At 54.8% G+C, this 22,281-nt stretch overlaps 2 protein-coding genes across 6 annotated transcripts in view; one reads left to right on the top strand and one right to left on the bottom strand.

The window, feature by feature from the left end:
* Nucleotides 1-21,640, top strand: part of TTC7A (tetratricopeptide repeat domain 7A) — a 119,647-nt gene extending 98,007 nt beyond the window's left edge. For all 3 annotated transcript variants that reach the window (XM_081595946.1, XM_081595948.1, XM_081595947.1), the window contains 3 exons: nt 1,565-1,699; nt 8,657-8,859; nt 21,294-21,640. In XM_081595946.1, the coding sequence (XP_081452072.1) occupies nt 1,565-1,699; nt 8,657-8,859; nt 21,294-21,515 (560 nt within the window). In that variant the 3' untranslated portion in view covers nt 21,516-21,640. The remainder of the gene's footprint in view (nt 1-1,564; nt 1,700-8,656; nt 8,860-21,293) is intronic.
* The window catches only part of STPG4 (sperm-tail PG-rich repeat containing 4), a 71,154-nt gene continuing 49,074 nt past the window's right edge, over nt 202-22,281 (bottom strand). The window contains exons 7-10 of one of the 3 annotated variants that reach the window (XM_081595950.1): nt 20,704-20,821; nt 17,468-17,706; nt 17,024-17,089; nt 16,641-16,838 (exon numbers count right to left, since the gene is read on the bottom strand). In XM_081595950.1, coding sequence (XP_081452076.1) covers nt 17,588-17,706; nt 20,704-20,821 — 237 coding nt within the window. In that variant the 3' untranslated portion in view covers nt 16,641-16,838; nt 17,024-17,089; nt 17,468-17,587. Of the gene's footprint in view, nt 369-461; nt 529-10,922; nt 11,093-16,640; nt 16,839-17,023; nt 17,090-17,467; nt 17,707-20,703; nt 20,822-22,281 lie in introns of those variants that run through there. The other 2 variants (XM_081595951.1, XM_081595949.1) reach the window with 2 other exon arrangements.

The raw sequence follows: 22,281 nt of genomic DNA, 5'->3' as shown, positions 1-22,281 counted from the left end.
AGATCAAGTCAAGTAGAAAGGAAGGGCTGAGCTGCTATTTCAGCCTAAATCTGACTGTAATTTCCTGGAAAAATTCATCCTGATATCCATGGCTTGTGAAATTCAAACCAGTTTAGGATCTGCAAACTTACGTGTTTTAACCCAGGACCTGATTAAAGCGAATACCTTCCTCAAAAACACAAGCAAAATTAGTCACAGGAATGAAAGTGTGACGGAGTTGTATTTGGTGTCACTGCTCATCTTTTCCACTTCTGTGGCCATGAATCAACTTGCGCCTTTGTTGTCAAGAGATGAAGCTGATTCCTGAAGCCACACCCAGCACCTGATTTGAGCTGAGGAGTGATGGACTGGATGTAGAGCTGCTGAATCTGAGGAGGCAACGGTGCCAGGGAGTGTAGCACCTTTGAAATTAGAGAGGGAAGAACTCTGGACAAAGTTATTAGGACTCTATGAACACTTGCCTTATAAACTGAAGTCATCTGTGGTTTGCCCCAAGGTCTCCTGAGTTTATTGGAGCCTTTATTGCCTCTGAGAGAGAGAGGAAAAAAAAAGTGCTGCATTTCACCTGCACATAAACTGTAAATGTCAACAGCTTGTATATCCTGAACAGGGACCCACGTTACTCAGGAATGCCACGGGGAGAAGTTGTCCAGAGGGCACACGGTCTGGCCCAAGCTGCTACCCAAGAATCCTTCACAGCTCAACCTCCAATGGGACTTTTCTATAAAGAAATAATAGGCACTTGTGAAAGAAAGTGAAAATATAAAAGGGAGAAAGGAAAATTCATCCATCATTCCACCATGCGTGCGTGCTAAGTCGCTTCAGTTGTGTCCGACTCTTTGCGACTCTATGGACTGTATCCCACCAAGCTCCTCTGTCCATGGGATTCTCCAGGCAAGAATAGTGGAGTGGGTTGCCATGCCCTCCTCCAGGGTACTTTTCTCTAAAGAAATAATAGGCACTTGAGAAAACAGAAAGTAAAAATATAAAAGGGAGAAAGGAAAAGTCATCCATCATTTCACCACTCAAACCTTAATAAGTGGCCTTTCAGACTTTCAGAAACATTCCTGTATTTTATTTCTTATAAAACTGTGATCCTCCTCTTTTGCAGTCTGCTGCTTTTTTACCAAACTGCATAATGTCACCATCTTTCTGAATCAATACCCATAGTTATGCATTGTTATTTTAATGACTGCATTGTCCAGTATGATTATACTCTCACTTATTTTTAATCAGTCCCCATTGGTGGACATTGAGATCATTTCGGTCTTCAGTATCTTGGGCAGTGGTAGAATGCCCACCATTGCCAACATTCACGGTGTTCTTCCTTAGGGATTGACTCCTAGAAGTGGGCTTACTGCCTCATTGCCCCTCAGAAACCCACCCCCTCTCTCTTGCATGGGTGAAGGTATTAGATGGGCCCCTCCTAGTGGGTCTGTGCACTGTTTTGCGGCTGCAGGGCCGGGCCACCTTGCCGTGACTCGGCGTGCCCTGCCGCTCCTGCAGGGCTATGCAGCCACTGTCACCAGGCCTGCAGCTCAGCCTTTCCTATCTTGCTCTACAGGCTCTCGGCGGGCATCATCCATTGCTGCCTCCCGGCTGGAGGAGGCCATGTCGGAGCTGACTGTGCCCAGCTCGGTCCTGAAGCAGGGCCCCATGCAGCTGTGGACCACGCTGGAACAGATCTGGCTCCAGGCTGGTGAGTGCTCCCACCCTCTGCCTGCAGGCCACCTGGGCCCCCTCTGGCTCCTACAGGTCTGTCCTGGTAGCCCAGGTGGGAAAGCTGTGTCTTGAAGAGAACCGGTTAGGACTCAAACCCCCGAGAGCTCTTGGGAGAGCTAGAGCAGAAGTGAGGTGTGCTGGCCCCAAGAAAGCGAGACCTGGTGGTGGAGTTCATTGAAAGTAGAGGGCTAGGAACTCAAGGATCGCCATTCAGGTAATGATTTCTCTTGATAGCTAGTGGGCACCGTTGCCACCCTGGAGTTGGAGGGTCTGTTAGTGTTGGGGAGGCAGGAGGTTCAGAGTCCCACAGCTCATTTACTGTCCTGATCTGAAATGAGCTAGTATGTGTTGAGCAGTTAGCACATAGTAGGTGCTTGGCAAAGTTTAATTTGCAACCCTATGGACTGTAGCCCACCAGGCTCCCCTGTCCATAGGATTCTCCAGGCAAGAATACTGGAGTGGGTGTGAGAGGGGGATTAGAATGAAACAAGAGAGAAGCAAGACAGGGGATGTGCCTGAATGAGATAAAATGGTAGCAGCAGCAGCAAAAGTAAAAGGAAGGTGGTAGGGTGAGTGGAATCCTAAAAATGCACCAGGCCAACATGACCCCTTGACCCAGGCATGAAGCTCCTCACCTGGTACTGATTACCCTCCTGTTCCCCCTCCTCCTCAGCCTCCCACCCCCTGGGCAGTGTCGGGCAGTGTGATAACCCGATAACCCCCCCGAGGGGAGAGAGAGAAGAGACAAAGGAGATACTCCCTTCCTGGGATGTGCAGATTCTGCAAGTCAGAGTTAGAATGTGCTTGTTGATTGAGGATCTACAGTTCCCCACTGGTAGCTTCCACATATGGACACATTAGTATGCAGGACGCCCCCACTCTCCCCTCCACAGGATCTAAATCTGGGGGAAAAAAATTGGACAAGGATTCATAAAAAGACTAGACTGGGAAGCATGTTAATAATGCAGATATTGCCCCAGTTAGCATATCAGGCTCCCTTGGGATGCTAGGGATGTGGGGGCTGTGCTCCAGTGTCACTTGTTGCATCTGAAGTAGGAAGAAGAACTTTGCAAAATCCAGAGGGATAACAAGCTAGGCTTCCTCTGAGGCAAAGATGCCCTGTCATCTTCTAAGACATGGACCTCTAACAGCTCCCGATGGGCATACTGGGGCCCCACCCCCACAGGGGCCTGGGGTGGAAAGCTGCACCCTCCCTGGGGCGTTCACCAGCTTCAAGGAATATATTGGCAGTGCACTGATGAGTGGTCGGATTTGGGAGGTGCATGCTACCTGCTTTGGAACTCCCAAGGCCTTTTGTGTTAATGGTCTGTCTTGTTGACTCATCTTAGCAGATAACAACCATTTCTGTATTTTACAAGGCTGCTTGTATCTCTGAGAAATGCTGCTTTCTGCTAGGGTGGTAGTATGTTCTGATAACTCCAAGTAAGGTTAAAGGCCTTCCTGAAGCCTATAATTAGACTTGGGAATTTTGGTATAAGCAACATCCTTCAATAATTTGCACATTAGCTTTTCTTCTCTGGACATTATCGTAGACATTTGGCCCATGGAGAACTCTGAGAACAAAATCTGAATGCTTGAATTGTGGTGCAGGGTGAGAGTTGGGCTGTGTGGCACTAGGAGACAAGCTTGGGGTGTGTGACCCATGCAGAATAGCAGTGGCTTCTATAAGGTAAACACTTCTCTTTCCTTCTGTAATAATTCAGTGATGGCAGCCTTGACTAAGATGACAGCTCTGCTCTCCTGGTCCGGGGACCTAGATTCCTTCCATTTTGTTGGCTTTGCTCTTACTGTGGTGTCACTCTTGTCTTTGTGATCCAAGGTGGCCCTCCACCACATTCACATTTCAAGGCATAACTAGGAAGGGTGGGAGAAGGGGACACCCCGTCCCTAGAAGGACATGTCCTAGAATTTGCATACATCACTTCCCCTCATGATCCACTGGCCAGAACTTAGTCACATGACCACATCTACCTGCAAAGGACTCTCGGAGGTGCCATTATCTGGGTATATATGTGCCCCATTAAAAATCAGAGGATCTGTCATTATAGAAGAAGGGAGGATAGATTGATGGGTAGCTGCCACAGGCAAAAAGGGAAGCAAGAAAGTATCCTAGGTCTTTCATTCTGAGCGTGGGAGGATTCTGGAGAATCCTCACTGCATGAGCCCCCTCCCCTCCCTTGGCCATCATCACCAGCAAGCATGTGCTGAGCACCCCTTGAATGAAGGACTTCCAGGAGCAGATCACCCTAAGCCTCCACACCCCCACCTGACCCAAGCTACAAGTATTGTCATCAGCAGCCCCCATGACCACCCCCACCCACCCAGCCTAATGATTCCTCCAGCTGCACCAGATTTCCAGGAAAAGAAAACTACCCCCTTTTATCATTTTGGAGCAAGCTAATCCCCCAGTTTGGTTCAAGATTAATTGCATCCCAGTCTGTCTTGGCAGTAAGTTCCATCATTAACCCGCACTTAGGTTGGGAAATGTATCCCTCGTCTCCCAACTGTCCTCCTGCCCCACCCCCCTACCCTCTTCAAGACTCCTTCCCATTCCAGTCTGAAGTGAGAAGCCTCATGGAGGGTTTCTGCCTGAGAGATGAGTTTCAAAAATGTTGCCTCTTTCAATGAGTTTCAAAAATGTCTCCTCTTTGGCAGTGGATTTGTGTGAAAATGGGAGAATCACCCGGCCGGCCCCATAGATGCTCCAGGATCCTGAGTGTCGGGAGGTGCCTTCCAGAAGGGCAGGAAGACCCACCTTCCTTTCACTGCAGCTCGTGTCTCTGGAAGCTAAGAGCATGCTAGAGAGGGGTGTGGGTGCAGGGAGAGTCCCCTTGCCTTGGGGGTCCAAGGGCTCACAGGCAGCCGTGGGCGTTCCCCGTGTCGGGGGAAAATTGGCTTGAGTCTCAGCTTCTAGATGGCAGATCCACACCATCTGGGTGCTGGAGCCCTGGCTCTTTAGATGGCCTCGAAAGCGGATGCTACCTCTGCTGTTGGCCAGGCAGACCGGGGACCTGGGGTGGGGCAGTAGGGCAGTGTTTATAGTTGGGACAGAAGCTGCATCTGACCCTTGGTCCAGCAGGCTCCCCTGACTCTCATGTTTCCCTGTTTCCTCCTCATTTCTTCGCGTATCTCCCTCCACTCTCCCTTCTCTCCCAGCTCCCTGCCCTTCTCCCTCTGGCCTTATATGCCCCCTTCCCACGTCCTCTCTTCCTGTGCTCCTGCTTGTCCTTCTTCCCTCCTCTCCGTCAGTCAACCCCTCCTCCTGAGTTTGTGAGGAGAGCTCCCAGGACAGGAAGTCGGGCGCCCAGGCCCACAGGGCCTTGACGCCATGTGGCCTGAGTCAATGCGTCACACACCCCTGGGTCCCAGGCTAACCCAAAAAATCCCTTCAGACCTTTGGATTCTCTGTTACTCTCACGGCCATCCTCCCTTCGGCTGGTCTTCTCTCTCACTCCTCCCCTGCCCTCCCCGACCCTTCCTTCTCTTTTATTCTGGGCACCCATATAGGGAAGTGCTTATTTCCTTTAAGGGATAACTTTTGGAGACACCCCCCCCCCCAACTTGGGCTCAAGATGGATTGTTTTTAGGGTCTAACGTTATCTCCTACCCTGGAAGGCCTCTGCCCTTTTAGCCCAGATGGCCCCCCTTCCTTTCTGGGGTTTCTGGAGGGGTACCTCTAGGAAGCCATCTCACCTGGAGAGGTGCCTCCAAGGCCTCAGGCCTGGCCCTGGGCCCTCTTTCACCCTGCTCCCCAGGACCAGCCGAGGAAAGCCCTCCTCCCAGCAGAGAGGGCTCGGAACTGGCAGGAACGACCGGGAGACTGGAGCCAGCTCTGGGTGCAGGGTTAGATCAGGATGCCTCAGAAAAAAATAATAAAAGGAACTGTTGCAAAGCTCCAGGGAACAGATGTTTTCCATTTGGAGCCTGCTGAGAGAAAGCACAGAGGAGGGAGCGGGTGGAGAGAGATGGAGGGAAGAAGAAGAAAAGCCGAAACACACAGACAGGAGAGGAGGTCAGGGCCGGGGTAGGAAGAGAGGAAGATGAGAAAAGTGGAGACCAGAAGGGAGGGGGAGAGAGAAAGGACCAAGGGGATCAGAGAGGAGCCTCTGACACTGAGGGGGCTGCGAGGCCCCTGTTTGCTGGAGGGATGACCTCGACTATGAGAATCCAAGGGAAATCCAGTGATGGCGGGTGCTTATCCAGCCCTGGCCAGGGGAGACTGGGCTGGGTGTGGACACCTTTGGGCCCTGGTCACCAGGGCTGGGAGGCAGAGGATTGGGCAGTGGGCAGGTACTGTGCCACAGGGCTCCTGCTGCAGCTGAGGCTGGCTGTCTGGGGAGCACCATGTTTGGTAAAACAACTGCCCAGGGAGGCTGAGGCTAGAAAAAAGGGGTACACTTGCAGCCCTCCGACCTGTGGGTCTGTGTGCAGGTCAGGGATCCCACCCTGGCAGTGGGCCTGCCAGGGGCCGTCTGTAAGGCGGCCAAGAGCCCTCACCTCTGGCTCTGTTCTGTGTCATGTGGTTTCCTGCCTGACTGGTAATGAAGTCCATCAGAGCAAGCACCCCTACCTATTTTTCAGGGCATGTCCTCTGTTGTGTGGCTGGGACAAAGCCCAGGGCCCCGAGGAAGGAGGGGGCTGGGGATCCTTGTAATTGAAATCTGTTGATGTGAAGGCACTGTGAGGAGATCCCAAGGGAGGGACAGGGGCCAGCCTCCAGAGACGAGGCTCAGGAGTCAGGGCAGCAAGTTGTAAACAGCTTAATGAGCCGGGCCAGGACCAGGCGGGCAGGTGTGCCAGGCCCGAGGAGGGCCTGCTGGGACAAGGTCCAGGGGAGGAGAGAGCCCAGCTCTCCTCTGAGCTCAGCTCCTGGCGGTGGACGAAGCAGCCCAGGGGCTGGTGCAGGACAGGCCTCCCCACCCCCACCACTCACACTTCCTCCCTCCCTTTTCCTCTGTGGCCCTGGAAAGACCTGCTTAGCCCTCCAGACCCAGCCCAGCGCGGCCTCCCTTCTCCTCTCTGCCAGGCCAAGTGCCCCTGTGCCTTCAGGCCCCAGCTCAGATGCCACCTCCCCCAGGAAGACTCCCGTGATCAAACCAGCCCAGCTGGCCGGACCCCATCTGAGTGCCCTGAAAACTCAGCCATGGCACTTGTCACTCCACTGCCCTGGTCACTCCAGTGGTTTGGTGGCTCAGCTGCTCCCCTTCCCCCACCTCCTCTCTTTTCTCCCTCTTGTGGGAGGGCCAGGCACATGGTTGGTCCTTAGCAGCCAGATGCTGGACGCAGGTATGAAGGCAGCCAGTGGAGAGCCCAGGCGGCAGCTCCGGTTCAGGCCTTCTCTGAGGACAGGAGCCTGTGCTATTCTCTCCCACCTTATCATGCAAGCCTGGCTCCTCTGAGTTAATTCTCTGATTCTCCCACATTCTCATCTCCAGTAAAAGAAAAGAGTACCCCGCTCCCGCTCGGAAAGCCTTCTGCACTGTTCAAGCTGCTTTGATTGTCCAGCGGATCTTAGGCTGCATTCACGCTGGGTGCCCCGGTGCTGTGTGCACAGTCAAGGCCGTTATTAGGCCTCCTCCTGCTTCTTGTTAGAAAAAGAAGGTGGCCTGCCTGGGCCTGGGTTTTCCACCTTTCTGGTAGCTTCCTTTGGGAGGTCTGTTATCCACCCCTGACCCCCAGACCTGATCTGAACCAGTGTGACCTCAGCTCTCGGCCGTTGCTGGGAACAGCTCTTGGCAGAGTCCCCAGCAGGGCTCTGCTTGCCCTTCTGTGCTCCCTCCCATCTGTGTGGGGCACCAGCCCCCAAGGGGGGCACCCGAGCCCAGGCTGCCATGGGAGGCGGGCTGAGCGGGCTGCAAGGCAACTCCAGGGCACTGCGTTTCTAAAAGCACCTGCGGTGGGTGTGTACCTACACAGCGTGGGTTTGAAATGTGTGTTTGTGTGGGCTGGGCCAGGATTGGAGAAACTGCCCCGTTTTCTACTGATGTGAGGCCAGAAGGCGCACTGGTTGTGGGGAGATCTTCCCTGCCAGTTGGTTGAAAGACGTTGTTCCTCTCCGTGTGATGGAAAGTCCTGAGTTTGGAGGGAGGCTGGGAGCTGCACCTTCTACCAAGGGGCTGGGGTGAGGTCCTCCCTCTGTCAGCCTGGGGTGCAGGAGAGAACCTGCCTCCCTTCCAGATTTATGAGGATTAAATAAGAGAAGATGCTTGCCTGGCCCAGGGTCCACAGTCAACTCTCAGCATGTACTGGTGGCTTTCTAGCTTCTCGGTGTGAGCCCCAGCCCTGCCCCTTCACAGGTGCTCTCGGGACTTCCTTCCTGTCCCATCTTTGGCAGCATCATGTGGCTCTCCTCATCCTGATGATGCAGGCAGAGTTAGCTCTTCAGTCAGTTGGCATCCCTGGGGAGCCACCTCATCTGCCCCCCAACCCTGTCCCCAGACACATGGTGAACAGATGAACAAGTGATGAACAGAACCCAATCAAATACTTGGCTGCAGGGGACCCCACTCATGCCCCCACTGCCAGGCTCTGATGTCAGACAGCCCAGTGTGAACCCTGGCTCCATTACTCTCTCTCCCTGTGGCCTTAGGAGAGTTCCTTACCCTCTCTGTGCCCATTTCCTCCTCCCGGAAGTGGGTAATAGAAGCGATGGTTCTGTAGGGTTTTGTGAGTGTTGGCAGAGTTGGTCTGCATGCAGCACATGGCATGAACCTGACACAGGGTGAGCACTCAGAAACCACTGCCTGGTGCTACGGCCATGCCCCATAGTGAGCCCATCCTGTGCTGTGTCTCAGGCGGCTGGTTCCATCACCCAAGACCGGCTCCTGAACTCTGGGGGCTGATGGTAAGATGTGGGAGGCGGCCACTGCCTCTGACTTCTCCCACCGCCTCACCTGCCCTTCTGGTTTCACAGCCGAGCTGTTCATGGAGCAGCAGCACCTCAAAGAAGCAGGCTTCTGCATCCAGGAGGCAGCGGGCCTCTTTCCCACCTCGCATTCGGTGCTCTACATGCGGGGCCGGCTGGCCGAGATGAAGGGCAGGTTGGAGGAGGCCAAGCAGCTGTACAAGGAGGCGCTCACGGTGAACCCCGACGGCGTGCGTATCATGCACAGCCTGGTGAGTCAGCCCCACACCCCCTCAGATGACCTCAGAGCCCCCCTCCCTACCTCATCCCCTCCTCTGCCTGCAGTGCCCTGGTATCTGTGGGAGATGGCTTCCTCCTTGCCCTGTTGGGAGAACAGAGACCATATGGCAAGCCACTCCCCTTCAATCCCCTGCCTGAGTGGATGAAAAAATCTGGGAGGGTTGGCTGATTCTTTGTGACTTCCTCTTGGTGTGTTTCTGTAAGGCCATCTAGCCCCAAGGGTTTTCACTGTAGATACTCATCAGGTCCCTGCTCTGCAGACTCTAGACAGATACCAAAATGCTTTTTTTTCCATCCCCAGGCCCTGCCTGATCACGGGGCTGCCTCCCCCTATTGAGAGGAGCTCTGTGCCTCCTTGTGGGATTTAGGCAGTGTCTTGGGGTGGACTGTTGTGTCAGGCCTGACTCAAGCACACATGGAGAATGGCCTCGGGGTGCTAAGAGGGGGCCAAGAGCCCCTAATCTTAGGACATGGAGGCCAGGGTGTGGGTGTCTGGGGTTCAGCAACTCTCCTGTGGGAAGCCTCGGCAGTTGGGAGTAGGGGGTTGATTCTTTTACCTTGGCTTTGCTGTTCTCTTCCTGGGTGGTCAAGGGCAAGTCAGCCCCTTCTCAGTTCAATTCAGTTGCTCAGTCATGTCCGACTCTTTGCAACCCCAGGGACTGCAACACAACAGGCTTCCCTGTCCTTCACCAACTACCAGAGCTTGCTCAAACTCATGTCCATTGAGTCAGTGATGCCATCCAACCACCTCATCCTCTATCGTCCCCTTCTCCTCCTGCCTTCAATGTTTCCCAGCATCAGGGTCTTTTCCAATGAGTCAGTTCTTTGCATCAGGTGACCAAATATTGGAGTTTCGGCTTCAGCATCAGTCCTTCCAATGAATATTCAGGACTGATTTCCTTTAGGATTGACTGATTTGATCTCCTTGCTGTCCAAGGGACTCTCAAGAGTCTTCTCCAACACCACAGTTCAAAAGCATCAATTCTTCTTTGGCGCTCAGCTTTCTTTATAGTCCAACTCTCACATCCATACACGACTACTGGAAAAACCATAGTTTTGACTAGATGGACCTTTGTTGGCAAAGCCCCTTCTCAAGACCTCAGTTTTACTTACCTGTGCAGTGGGGACTCTCTAGTCCAGGGAATGTCTCCGACAGGTGGTCAAGTAAAACCTAGGGAGGACTCTTTCCTTGCCATCCGTACCTGCTTTCAAAGAGCAGGTATCTTGATGTAATGACCTAAAAGTGGACAGGCCTGCATGTACAGTGATTTCTGAAGTATAATTTAGGAGCCCATAGTTACAACACATTTGGGGTCTGGGTTCCACTGAGATGCCCTGCTTTAAGAACTCTCTGAGGAGCACAACCGTGAGGGTGTCACTGATGTCTGCCACACGGAGAACACGGTAGACCCAGTGGAATGGCTCCAGATGGCTGAAGGGTTATCACTGCCATAAGGGGTCTGCTTTTTTCCTGAGTAGAAGCTTCAAGGAGTTAGATGTCAGCTCAGCATCGGAAAAATGGCTTAACTTTTGGCATAGTCCAAGGACAGACTCGTGAATCATCTGGTGAGGATGCTGCCCAGAGAATGTGAATATCACATGGAGGAGGAGCTGGACCAGGTCATCTTTTTAAGTTCCTTGCTAACCCCAAGAGTCCTTGAAAACAGGGATTCCCATCTCAGCCTGATCTCTTGATTCCTAGCTCAGGCCCACGAAGCAACATCTCAGCCTGGCCCAGGTTCCCTCCACCTGGTACCGTGTTGCCTTCCAGTCTGCTCAGCAAATATTTGTTTCTTGCAAAGCACATTGTCCTTCCCCCTGCACTTCAGACATCAACTTCTCTGATAGATGCCTCCCCCAAGGTCACATCCAGAAACTTGATTAAGGAGCCAGAGGATGTGGGCTCTGTCATTACTCCTGCAGCCAGGCAGACGGCTGCCTGCCCCTACGGTCACAGATATGAGCCTACTGTCTCAGCCCTCCTGGAGAACCCAGCCAAATCCAGTAACAAGTACAATTTTGAAGCAACAGTGTACCATTTTTCATTTATGCTTATTATTGTTTGTACTTATTTTCCTGAAATTGAGGCAGTTTCCAAGGGTGGGTTTCCACGGTAACTGAGTAGCTGTCCAGAGTGGCTCCCTACAGATGTTTCTGAAATGGCCCCTTTTCTCTTCGCGGGGTGCCTTGCTGATTTGATGCAATCTGAGAAAGGACGGCCCACTGTGCAGTTACAGGCAACCAGAGAGGCATTGGCTCCAGCGTAGGCAGCCTATCCCCTTTCCACACGCTGTGTTCCTGCCAGCATCCCACACATACGCATAAAGAATAGCAAATTTCAAGCCTGGGGAAGATTTACTAAGCACTTTTTTCCTAAAGACACATGTGGTGTATTGGTCTCCAGCATTCCCTGATCTCAGTGTCTTCCTTGTAGTCCTGAGACTCAGAACATCTGGGATCTAATCCTAGCTCTGGCCCTAATTCACCTGAGTGATTTAGGAAAAGACACACTTGCTTCCACCATCCTAATGTCTCCTTTTATAAATGAATAATGAGCTTCATCATTCCTAGACCAGCAGTGTTACAATCAAATGACCTGATACATGAGAAAGCACTTCTGAAAGTCTGCAGTGCAGTATCAGAGAAGGCAAAACACAGCACACACACCACACTCTCTAGTCCCTCACCCAAGACAGACATCACTAATCGGTCACAGCACTTTTTCCCACTGAGCACAGATGGGATCTTGGGATCTTTTTCACCATGGTACTGCATAATGGGAGACACTCCCCGTTGGTCTGAGTCAGCTTGGCACATAAGTAAGGGATTCACAAATCCCTTAGATTTGATGTGAATCCCTGGGATTCACAAATCTAAAAATAGTAGAGAATGAGAGAGAAACAGTAGTTGTCTCAGCCTGAAGCTGGTGCATCCTTGGAGAATTGTCCAGAAAAAGGAATATGGTAGGGGGACCAGTACTCCCCCCAACTGGAGTCACTGCCAAGGTGGATTCCCAGGGAGGAGGACATCCTGGCCTCATGATGCCTCTGTGGCTCTCTGAGGACATTGCCCTTACTTGGTACAAGAGGAAGGAGATACATCCCTCTCCCCTGAGTGCATGGCCACCCATAACCCGGTTGGAAGAGCTCTGGGTCCCTCAGTGAGCCCTCTAACATAGTGGCTGAGTCCCACACTCTGAGTTCTAGAGAGAGGAAGGCAGAGATACACTCAGTACGCTGTGGGGATGCCCACCTCTGCCCTGTAGTTCTGAAGGTGGGATGGTCAATCACCAGGAGGCTGGCCTGGGGGCCTCTCTGGAGCTGTGTACATGGGACAGGAGATTTGGAGATAGGCTGGAGAAAGCCTCTCAGAGGCTTTCAAGGCTTTCTCAAGGCTGTTGCTTTCAGGAGCCGGGCTCCAGGCTTCCAAGAATATGAACTTTGGCCCAGAAGTGTGTTCTCTGCTCTCCCCGTCCTGCTGCCCTCCCAGCCTGGGATGTGATGGAGGTGTTTCCATGGTGCTGGCTCCACTCTGGGCTCAGCTCAGGCTTTTCCACCCAGATCAGGCAAGAAAGACAACTTTGGCAGGGTGGTGCCAGTGAAGAGTCCCTGCCATGCATACAGCAGTGTCCCAGAAGAATCTGTGCCGTCAAGCCCTGATCCTGCAGGCTGCCACCTCCTCCAGGCTCAGGGATGGCCAAGTGGCTTTGGGAGTCCACCAGGTGTGGAAAGAGAAAGGCATGCTCTCTGCCAATGGAAATACCTGGTGAAACCCCAGGAGCAGGTCCTGACAGTCTCTGCCAGCTCAGTCTTTACCTCCTCTCCAGGTAGCTGGAAACCCCACTCACTTGGGCTGGGTGCTCAGAACTTAACTTACTAGCAGAAGAATGTATTGGGTTGGCCATAAAGTTTGTTCGGGGTTTTCCATCAGATGATGCAGACAAACCGAAGCGAATTTTTTGGCCAACCCAATAGTTACAATGGGGCAACCTGACCTGTACCTGCCCGCCTCTGAAGAAACCTGAGAAAGGAAGCTGGGTATTTCCCGAGATCAGCAGAGGCCTTGGCCTTCAGGTGACACTTTTTCAGAGAGGGCTCCGCAGGCATGGCCGAGAGGGGACTTCCTAGGAAGCAGGGATGCTGAGGGAAGGCACAGAGCCCAGCAGTGACTGAGGAGTCATCAAGTCCCTGAGAACCTCCCAAGAGAGGGCTCCTTTGAGGTCACCTGACCTTAGTGGTAGGAGGGTCACTAGCCCTGGCTGCCCACCTTCACTCTCCCTACCCTCTGCTTGGCTGAGCCAGGAGAATGGATGCTTTGGTGCAGCCTGTCTCACTCCAAGTGCAGCTTGAAAGCTTCAGCCAGGAGCAGACAGCCATGACTCTATCCTTGCCGCCTGTGTTTGTGGGTGGTGCCTCACCCTCCTCTCTACCAGGGACAGGTTCTGGGGGAGTGGGATTTCCTGGCTCCTCTCCTGCCAGGCTGCCTTGCTCCTCAATGGCCCCTGTTCTTGGTAATGCTTCTTTCCTGGGACAGAGCTCCAGCTCCTGCTGCCCCATCTCCCCAGAACCCTTTCCTCCCCAGGCACCCCAGCCACAGGAGGAAACAGCCCTGCGTGAGCTTTGGCTCTTGTGATATAATTCCCAGAGATGTGATTTCTGAAGCAGTCCTGGCCTCGCGACCTGGTCTCTTCTCTCTCCAAATGCCCCTGGAAAGCCCGGAAGACAGTGTTTCTTCTTCTCTTTTTAACCTTTTATTTTGTATTGGGATGTAGCCATTAACAAGGTGGTGATAGTTTCAGGTGAACGGTGAAGAGACTCAGCCATACATACGCATGTATCCATTCTCCACCAAACTCCACTTCCATCCAGGCTGTCACGTAACATTGAGCAGAGTTCCATGTGCTACACAGTAGGTCCTTATTGGTTATCCATTATAAATATAGTGGATATATTAGGCTTCCCTGGTGGCTTAGAGGGTAAAGTGTCTGCCTGCAATGCGGGAGACCCAGGTTCAATGCCTGAGTTGAGAAGATCCCCTGGAGAAGGAAATGGCAACCCACTCCAGTATTTTTGCCTGGAAAATCCTATGGACAGAGGAGCCTGGGAGGCTGCAGTCCATGGGGTCGCAGAGTCAGACATGACTGAGCGACTTCCACATATAAGGGATGGGGAAGACAGTGTTTCTGTCATCCATTGTCCTCTATGAGAGCGGCTGATGAATTATTCCCCTGCCTTCCCAGGTGGCTCAGTGGTAAAAAATCCACCTGCCTTGCAGGAGCCACAGGTTCAATCCCTGAGTCAGGAAGATCCCCTGGAGAAGGAAATGGCAACCCACTCCAGTGTTCTTTCCAGGATAATCCCATAGACAGAGGATCCTGCAATCCACGGGGTTAAAGAGTTGGACGTGACTGAGCACGCACGCATGCGTGCATTCTCTCCCTGTGGCTCCCAGCATGGCTGTCTTTAAGTGGACTTGGGGATCAAGAGCATGGCCATGACCCCAGAGAGCTTCTTACCTCCCTCTCTCTAGGCTGGGGTGTGCCACTTCACGACTTAAGTCCTCAGAAGCTCCCTGCCACCATCCCTCTGATTCCCCAAGGCAGGGCCTGAGTCAGCAAGGGCCAGGGCTCTGCCCGACCCAAACCTGAGGCTCGGGGTTGGGCCTTTTGCAGGTACTCCAGGAATCCAACCAGAAGGCTCTGCTCTCTGAGGTCAGAGAGGTAAACTCGGGCTACACAGAGGTCCTCCCACCCCCCAGGGTCCCATCCCCAATTGCGGAGGGTGAGTGCCTGCCCAGTCTCTTTGTGACCCCATGGACTGCAGGATGCCAGGCTTCCCTGTCCTTCATCATTTTCCCGGAGCTTCCTCAAACTCACGTCCATTGAATCAGTGATGCCATCCAACCAACTCATCCTCTGTCGTCCCCTCTCCCCCTGTACACATATTCTATTTTGGTTTACTACAAACTCATTTTTTGGAAAAGCCAAGCCATTTTTGTCAAATTTAAAAAAGTGTTAGTTGCTCAGCAGTGTCTGACTCTTTGCGATTCCATGGACTGTAGTCTCCCAGGCTCCTTTGTTCTTGGGATTCTTCTGGCCAGAATACTGGAGTGGGCTGCCATTTCCTTCTCCAGGGGATCTTCCCAACCCAGGGACTGAACCCAGGTCTCCTCCATCTCTGAATTGCAGGCAGATTCTTTACCGCTGAGCACCTGGGAAGCCCCAATCCTGGAGGGTAGGACCACACAAGAGAGGTTCAGCCCTCCCAGCCCCTGGGTTGTGGGGGCACTTGGAGATTACATCTTCTTGCTGGCTCAGTTTTTCTTCTATCAAATGGGGATAATAATGTGACCTCCAGGGGATAGTCTTAGGGCTCAGATGATGAAAAGACAAGTCAACATTGGGTATATTTTTGGTGCCATTCACAAGGAAGGCCAAGTGGCCTGAGCCCCACCTTTGACTGGGCTGTTTGACGTCACTGCCGTGGCGGTTGTCTGTTCTTTTTGCTTTTGAGCTGCACGAACTGTTTGTGTGTTTTGGAGATTAATCCCTTGTTGGTTACATCATGTGCAAATATTTTCTCCCAGTCTGTAGGTTATCTTTTTGTTTTGTTTATGGTTTCCTATGCTGTTGTGAAAGCTTTTACCTTTACCTTTTTCATTTTGAAGTGTGGCTCCCAGGCCAAGTTCAGATACTCTTGGTTTGCAGAGGGGAGAGGATACCCAGAGTCAAGTCTCAGATACTCATTGTAGCCAAGTTGCTCTGTTCTCTCAGAGAACAGTGAGTGACTCTGGCCAAGGCACAGAGGTGCAGGATGTCAGCCCCAGCTGCCCTGTGGATGGAATGAGTGTGCACAGGGCGAGGCCAGGCTGAGCTTGGCTGAGAGCAAGGGCAGCTGGCCCAGTGGGCTAGAGTCTGTGTTGAGAGATGAGGGGGACTTGAGACCCCCTCTTGTGGGTGAGGCTCTGTAGCTAAAGGGGTGGCTGGGCCCTCGGGCTGCTAGAGAGGAAGAACTGGGAAGGCCAGGCTCTGGAGAAGCCCTGCGCTTGGGCCCACAGTCTTGTTAGGCTGGGTTGATGGATGAGGTGGGCAGTACCATAGCACAGCAAGGTCTCTGGTTCCAGGCCCCGTGCCTGCTCTAGGCTTCTCCCTCCCGGCTGGCTTCCTAAGCTGTGGCAGGGGCTGAGAGCATCCAGGCAGCCTGAGGAATGGGAGGACCCAGAAGTCTTGCACTCTGCTGTGTGTGTGTAGAAGCTGAGTTGTTGCACACACAGCCCCTCATTGGCAGAGTCTGAGCCTCCCCCCCAGCTCCAGTGGGCAGGAATATTGCTTCTGTTTGACAGGAAAATTCAGTAGGAATGTCTTACTGGCCATTTGACCCCCTGGTGCAGTAGTTTTATTGTGAGTTCTCTTCCTGGCCCCTCCCCAGGGCTGCCTGAGGTCTGCATTCCCTGATGGAGAAGTGGAGGAGAAGGGAGGAGGGGATGGGAGGTGCAGGGTATGTCCCCTCAGCCTGGGCCTCCTGTCTCCAGCGGCCCCTCCCCAGCCCTCTCTGCCCACACCGGCACAGCCCAGCACACAGCCTGAACCCTTGCCCCAGACTCATGAAGGTGGAGGCATGTCCTCTTTCCTGCAGCCCAGGACTTTGTAGGCAAACCTTAGGTCCGTGTGTGGACTTCTGAAGTCCACCAGCCCTGAGGAAGTGGACAGGAAGCCTTCTGTCAGTGTCACAGACTCAGCACAGAGCCATGGGTAGGCATTGTTGGCTTACTTTAACCCCAGAATCAGTGGTCAGGGGAAAGACTTACGCGTCTGGAGGGTTCAGCAGGGCTCAGCCCCCTCCCCTTGTACAAAGGCCAGCATACCCCAAAACAGGCTGTCACCAGCCCCTCAAGCTCTGCCTTCTGCTCAGAGGGCAGCATCTGCCATCACTGCGCATCACAGTGTTCTTGTCTGGAACCCAAAGTCCAGAGATCTCGCTGTAGTTTCCTACTTGGCCCTGCAGGCCTGGCTGTGCTCAGGAGCGGGTAGAGCCCCCAGCCAGCCCAGGCTGAAACCAACCCAAAAAGGTCCAGCCCCCTGCCTTGAACTGGGACTGGCAAGGGCCCCCCTGCCCAGGTCGCGACTCGCCCTCTCACCAAGTTGGTGCTCATCCTTGAGCCTGGCTGTGGCCTCTGCAGACAGACAGCACCAGGAAAGCCTCACTGTGGAGCCCCAGGAGGGAGGGAGGGACAGGTGTGAAGAGCACAGCCACCTCTGCTGCCCCGGAAGCCACTCCCCCCCCCCCCGCCCCCGCCCCGCGCACACACACAGAGCTGGGCTCTGAGGGAGTCTGGGGGCTCTCTCTGAGCAGGGGCCTCTTCCTGTGAGAGCCATGGGGAGCTCTGGGCAGGGGCTCATCATCCAGGCCTCGGGTGGGTCTAGAAGAAGTCGTGACCTTCCCCACAACAAGAGGTAGGTGGGCCTCCTGTGGCCCTGGAGCTGCCCAGCTCCAGGTGGGACATGGCCACATGTGGGCTTGGTTCTCAGCCGGGACAGATTCCTAATTCCCAGTCTAGTTGGACAGGTTGAGGCTGACACACCTGGAAGAATTTGGAGTGCGGGAGAGGGCCTGGGCTTGGCTGGAATGTGGGCCTCCCTGAGAGGTGTGTCAGCCCCCACTTCAACTCTGGGATGACTGAAGGAGGCTTCCTGGAGCTGCCTCAGAGCTGGTCCTGCCCGGGGCTCCTTCCTGCAGCCCCAGGGTCCCCAAGCAGGGGGCTCCAGGGACCAGGAAGCTGCAGCAGCCTCCAGCTGATGCCCGGCTTCCCAGCTGGAAAGGCTGTGACAGAATCCCAGGAATGTGCCTTGAGCTCAGAAAGAAAATTCCCAAAATAACTTCTATAAATACTTGAGGGGAGGGATGGGGAGGGAGCGCTCAGCCTGGCCTGCAGCTGGCCTAGCCCCAGGGCTGCTTCCCAGGACCACCTCCCCCACACGGCCAGACCTTCCCGCTGCCTGCCCCCACTTGGGGGACAGGCACTGAATTAACAGGGTGACACTCGCGCAGTGGCAGTTCTGACCCTCCCTCCCCCTCATTCCCACCCCAGGCTGCAGCTCCTGACCCCGCCCTATTCCTAACAGGGAGGGGCCCCTCAGAGTCGCCATGCACTCCTGAGACCAGACCCCGCCAGCCTGTGTGGCCCTAAGCAGGTCACTAAGTACACATGAAGGCCTCCAGTGTGCCTGCTTTTGCATCCAGGACCATCCCCCTGCTGACACTGTTTTGAGCTGCTGTCCTGTGGGAGATCACAAAGCAGGCAGGAGCCAGGGACCCTGTCTCTTTCAGTCTAAGAGGGGTGGGTCAGGGATAGCATTCAAGAGCCCACAGTAAGGAGCATGGTGTCAAGGTGGTGGTGTGAGCAGAGGGCGCCATTCTTGGGGAAGACTTCCTGGAGGAGCAGCAGGTAGATGAAATGTGACCAGAGGCCCCCTCCTCCCTGAGATCCAGGGAGGGAGGGAAGAGGGAATGGATGATCTCAGGAATTTCTGGGGACTCCCCCCACTCCCGACTCCTCACCCCCGCCTCATAGCCCTGCCCCTCCCTGAGCTCCTGTTACAGTCACGATGCTCCACCACATTCAGCAGCTTGCACTTTGTTCTAATCCCTGTGTGGGCACGGCTGTGGCATTTGCCAGGTCAGGCGTCAGGCTGAGAGTCACTCAGCGGCCTGGTCTTCCCCTCTCAGCGCAGGATGGGGCAGAGTCAGGAGGGGTATCTGGATGGAACTGAATACCGGTTCTGTGTTCCCACCACCTCCCTGGAGACCTGGGGATGCGGGTGCTGAGAGGGTGACTGATGGCAGGCCCTGGGCACAGTGCCAGGCTCAGGGCACAGCAGGTGAGACCTCGCACCCTCGCAGAGCAGGGCCCCGCCCAGTTGTCAGGCAGCAAACAGCGCTGAGTTGCTACCAAACATGAACCGGACGGGCTGGTGTTTCGGGCAGGTGGCAGCAGATCTTGTTACAGGCCCTGGGCCTCTGGGGCCCAGCCTGACCCCGGTATCTCCTTTCAGGCTCTCAGGTCAGCACCCCAGGGTGGGGGGAGATGATACAACCCCACCCATCTGACCCGGTGTCTCCTTTCGGGCTCTAAGGTCAGCACCCCAAGGTGGGGGAGGTGATCCAACACCACCCAGCCCACAGTCTCCTCCATGGGGAGCCTGGCCCTCCAGAGAAACCCACTCTCTGCACCCTCCCTGCCTCCCCCCAGCCCAGGCCCCTCTGTTCATCCTGGGGACACTTCCATTTGCTGTCGGCCCAGCATGCAACCCACTCACAATTTCGCATTCATTCTTGCAGAATCCTCACAATAGCCTGTGAGGTAGGACTGCTCTACCCGCTGGTTTCCAGACAAGGAAACAGCGGCTCAGAGAAAATGGGCCACTTGCCTGTGGTCACAGCCCCCATCAGTGGCAGGGCTCGAGTCCAACCCAGCCAGGTCTTCTAGCTCTGAGCCCTGTGGATCCCCCTCTACACAGAGGACCAGCCCCGACCTCCTGAACCACAAGTAAAACCAACACACGACACCCCATGCAGCCCTTCCCAGACACCTGCACAGTTGCTGAGATCAGGGGTTTTCCAAATCATTTTTCACTAGAGAGCCCTCTTTTCAGACAGAACTCTCACATGGAAGCTAGACATAGAAAACATGTGTGTAAACACTACTGTGGCCCCGCCCCCGCCGGCCCACTGGCCTTCCCCATCTGTCCACTGTAGCTCCCCTGTGCACAGCACTCCCAGGGCTCAAACCTTCCATTTTTGGTGCTTAATTTTGGTGTCTGGCGGCCTGTCGTCTTGCCTTCCTGCCCTCCTCCCTGTGGGCCCTGTTCCATCATGTGCAGCTCGGGGTCCAGATTCCGAGGCCATGCGGTCAGAGCAGCTTGGCCCGGAGCCCTGCTGGACACGCTGAGCACTGCCCCATGGTCTTGGGCAGCCCTGAGTCAGCACTGCTCCCATCTGTCCAGATCCAAGGGCTCTGCTAAGGCTCCATCCTGTGCCTGGTTCCCCTGTCCTCCCCCATCCCTGTGGTCCGCTGGGGACAGCGCTGCCCTAGGTTGAAGTGCTCCCCCTCTTTCTGGTCCCCTGGGCACCTGACGTCCAGCCAGCACCTCTGACAGGCTTTTCCAAGGGCTTCCTGAGCACCATCTTTCACTCTTGCCTAATTGGTTGTGTTCCAAGCCCTCAGAGGACTTTATGAAACCAGGCATGTGCATCTTCCCCAGTGGGTCTCCATAGCAACAGAGAGCCTAACTCTGGGGAATGCGGCGAGGAGGAAAATGTTCCAGCTAAAAATGTACATGGCCGTCAGTGGGCGGTCACCCAAGAGGGGGCTCCAGGCACATAGGAGGCAGCTCTTGGTCCCCGGCTGTCCAGGAAGTCAGTGTTCGGGCTTTACCTCACAGCTTTGAACGAGAGGCTGGCCCCTGTGCTGCTCCCCTGTGCCACCTTTGAGGGCTGGGAAACAGGTTGGTGGCATGGTGCAGAGCAGTCTTTTTGAGACTGGAGGTTGAAAGGGGACCCTGGCCCCTCCCCCTACTTACCAACCTGTTCCCCTACCTCCCACACCCCTCCCGGTGTGGGTGGACGTAGAGGGGACAGTGTGCCAGTTTCACTTCCTATCTCTTTTGTGACAATTCCTGTCACTTCCTCTCTCTCTTTCTCTCTCGTGCTTGAAGCCAAACAACAGGGCCAAGCTTCCCAGACAGCCCTCACCCCTTCTCAGAGGCCCTCCTTCCACCCAGCATCTGTCCCTGGTCCCAAGCCATCTGGGGCCCTTACCTGCCAGGCCAGGCAGGGATGGGCTTGGGTTCCAGGAAGACAGGCCCCTGATGCAGGCACAGGAGCCGTCCATCCACCACAGGCTTGAGGACCTCACACTCCTTGGTCTCACGTGTCCCTGGGGAGAAGGCAGCGCCATGGTGCAGCTTGGGGTCTCAGGGTAACAGACCCATGGACTGAGAGCTCATATATGCCAACGTTGTTTAAGCGCTTTGCCTATACTGTGGTGTCAACTTCAGAGCAACCCCAGAAGTGGGCACAGTGGTCTTTCCCATTTACTGATGAGGGTGACCTGCTCAGGAGCCCTCAGCTGTAGAGGGGAGACTCAAAGCTAGGCCTGCTGACCTTAAAGGCCATCCCCTGGGACCAGGAGGGAACAGAGCTGCCCAGTGGGTGACCTGGGAGGCTGGGCTGGGACTGACACAGGGAGGGTTTGCATAGGTCAGGGGCCCTTGATAGTACCCAAGCCTGAAATGCAGGGTTCTCTATAGCTTGTGGCTGAGCCCCTTGCGCTCCTTACTCTGACAGCCAGGATGCTTGCCCCTCCGCCAGCACAGCCTCATTCACCGCACCCTGTGCTTGCTCCCCAGGGTCTCATGCTGAGTCGGCTGGGCCATAAGAGCCTGGCCCAGAAGGTGCTACGGGACGCCGTGGAGAGGCAGAGCACCTGCCACGAGGCGTGGCAAGGCCTGGGCGAGGTGCTGCAAGCCCAGGGCCAGAGCGAGGCCGCTGTCGACTGCTTTCTCACCGCGCTAGAGCTGGAGGCCAGCAGCCCGGTGCTGCCCTTCTCCGTCATCCCCAGAGAGCTCTGACACTGCCCACAGCCACAGAGACAGAGGGAGCGGCCTGGTGGGCGGCAGGCAGCCGAAGGCGAGGAGTAGGGAGCATGGTCAGGGGAGGTCCAGGGCCTCAGGGAAATACATCTCTAGGGAATACATCTGCCGGCTGCAACCCTGGTTCTCCTCGCCTCCCCCACCTGACCCTGCTCGCCCTCCAGGGCCAGCAAGGACTGAGAGCTGCTCCTCTGGAGCAGGGTGGACCAGATTTGCATCAGAAACAAATCCCTTGCTCGTTGGGACTTGGACATCGTGACGTCTGTGAGCAAGGAAGTAGCTGGGAGGCCGCGTCAACAGGGGGCCGCTCCCCAGGGTACCTGTGTGTCATTTAGGTGTACAGTCAGGGTCTGAGGCTTGCGTACCCCCTGCACCTGTCTGGAAGCCCCTGTACTATTACCTGCCTTCAACATCCCTAACCCTGGGTTTCCCAGCTTTGCACAAGCTTTAGTCTCAAACCTCAGCTCTCTGCTCCCAAACACCAAAGATGAGCCCCAAACAAGCTGCCCTTTGGCTGGGCCGAGAGAGTTCTGGGTTCCTTCCTCAGCCCCCTGGGAGACCATCTGCTTGAACCTAAGTGACTGACAGTCATGGTGACTGGACCAGTTCCCTTAGAGAGCTAGTGGGGGAGCCTCCCAGCTGTACATCACCGCCCCCCAGGCCTCTGTGCCTGAGGGAGCTCCCTGGCCCCACACCCCACTCTCAGGTCACCTCCAGAGCGGTCATGGCTGTAGAGTTTGCTGGC

This window comes from Giraffa tippelskirchi, chromosome 4 (genome assembly GCF_054371585.1).
Source record: "Giraffa tippelskirchi isolate mGirTip1 chromosome 4, T2T-mGirTip1v1.2.pri, whole genome shotgun sequence".
Taxonomy (NCBI): Eukaryota; Metazoa; Chordata; class Mammalia; order Artiodactyla; family Giraffidae; genus Giraffa; species Giraffa tippelskirchi.
The sequence above is the reverse complement of the archived record's forward strand: the minus strand, read 5'-3'. Positions and strand labels throughout refer to the sequence as shown.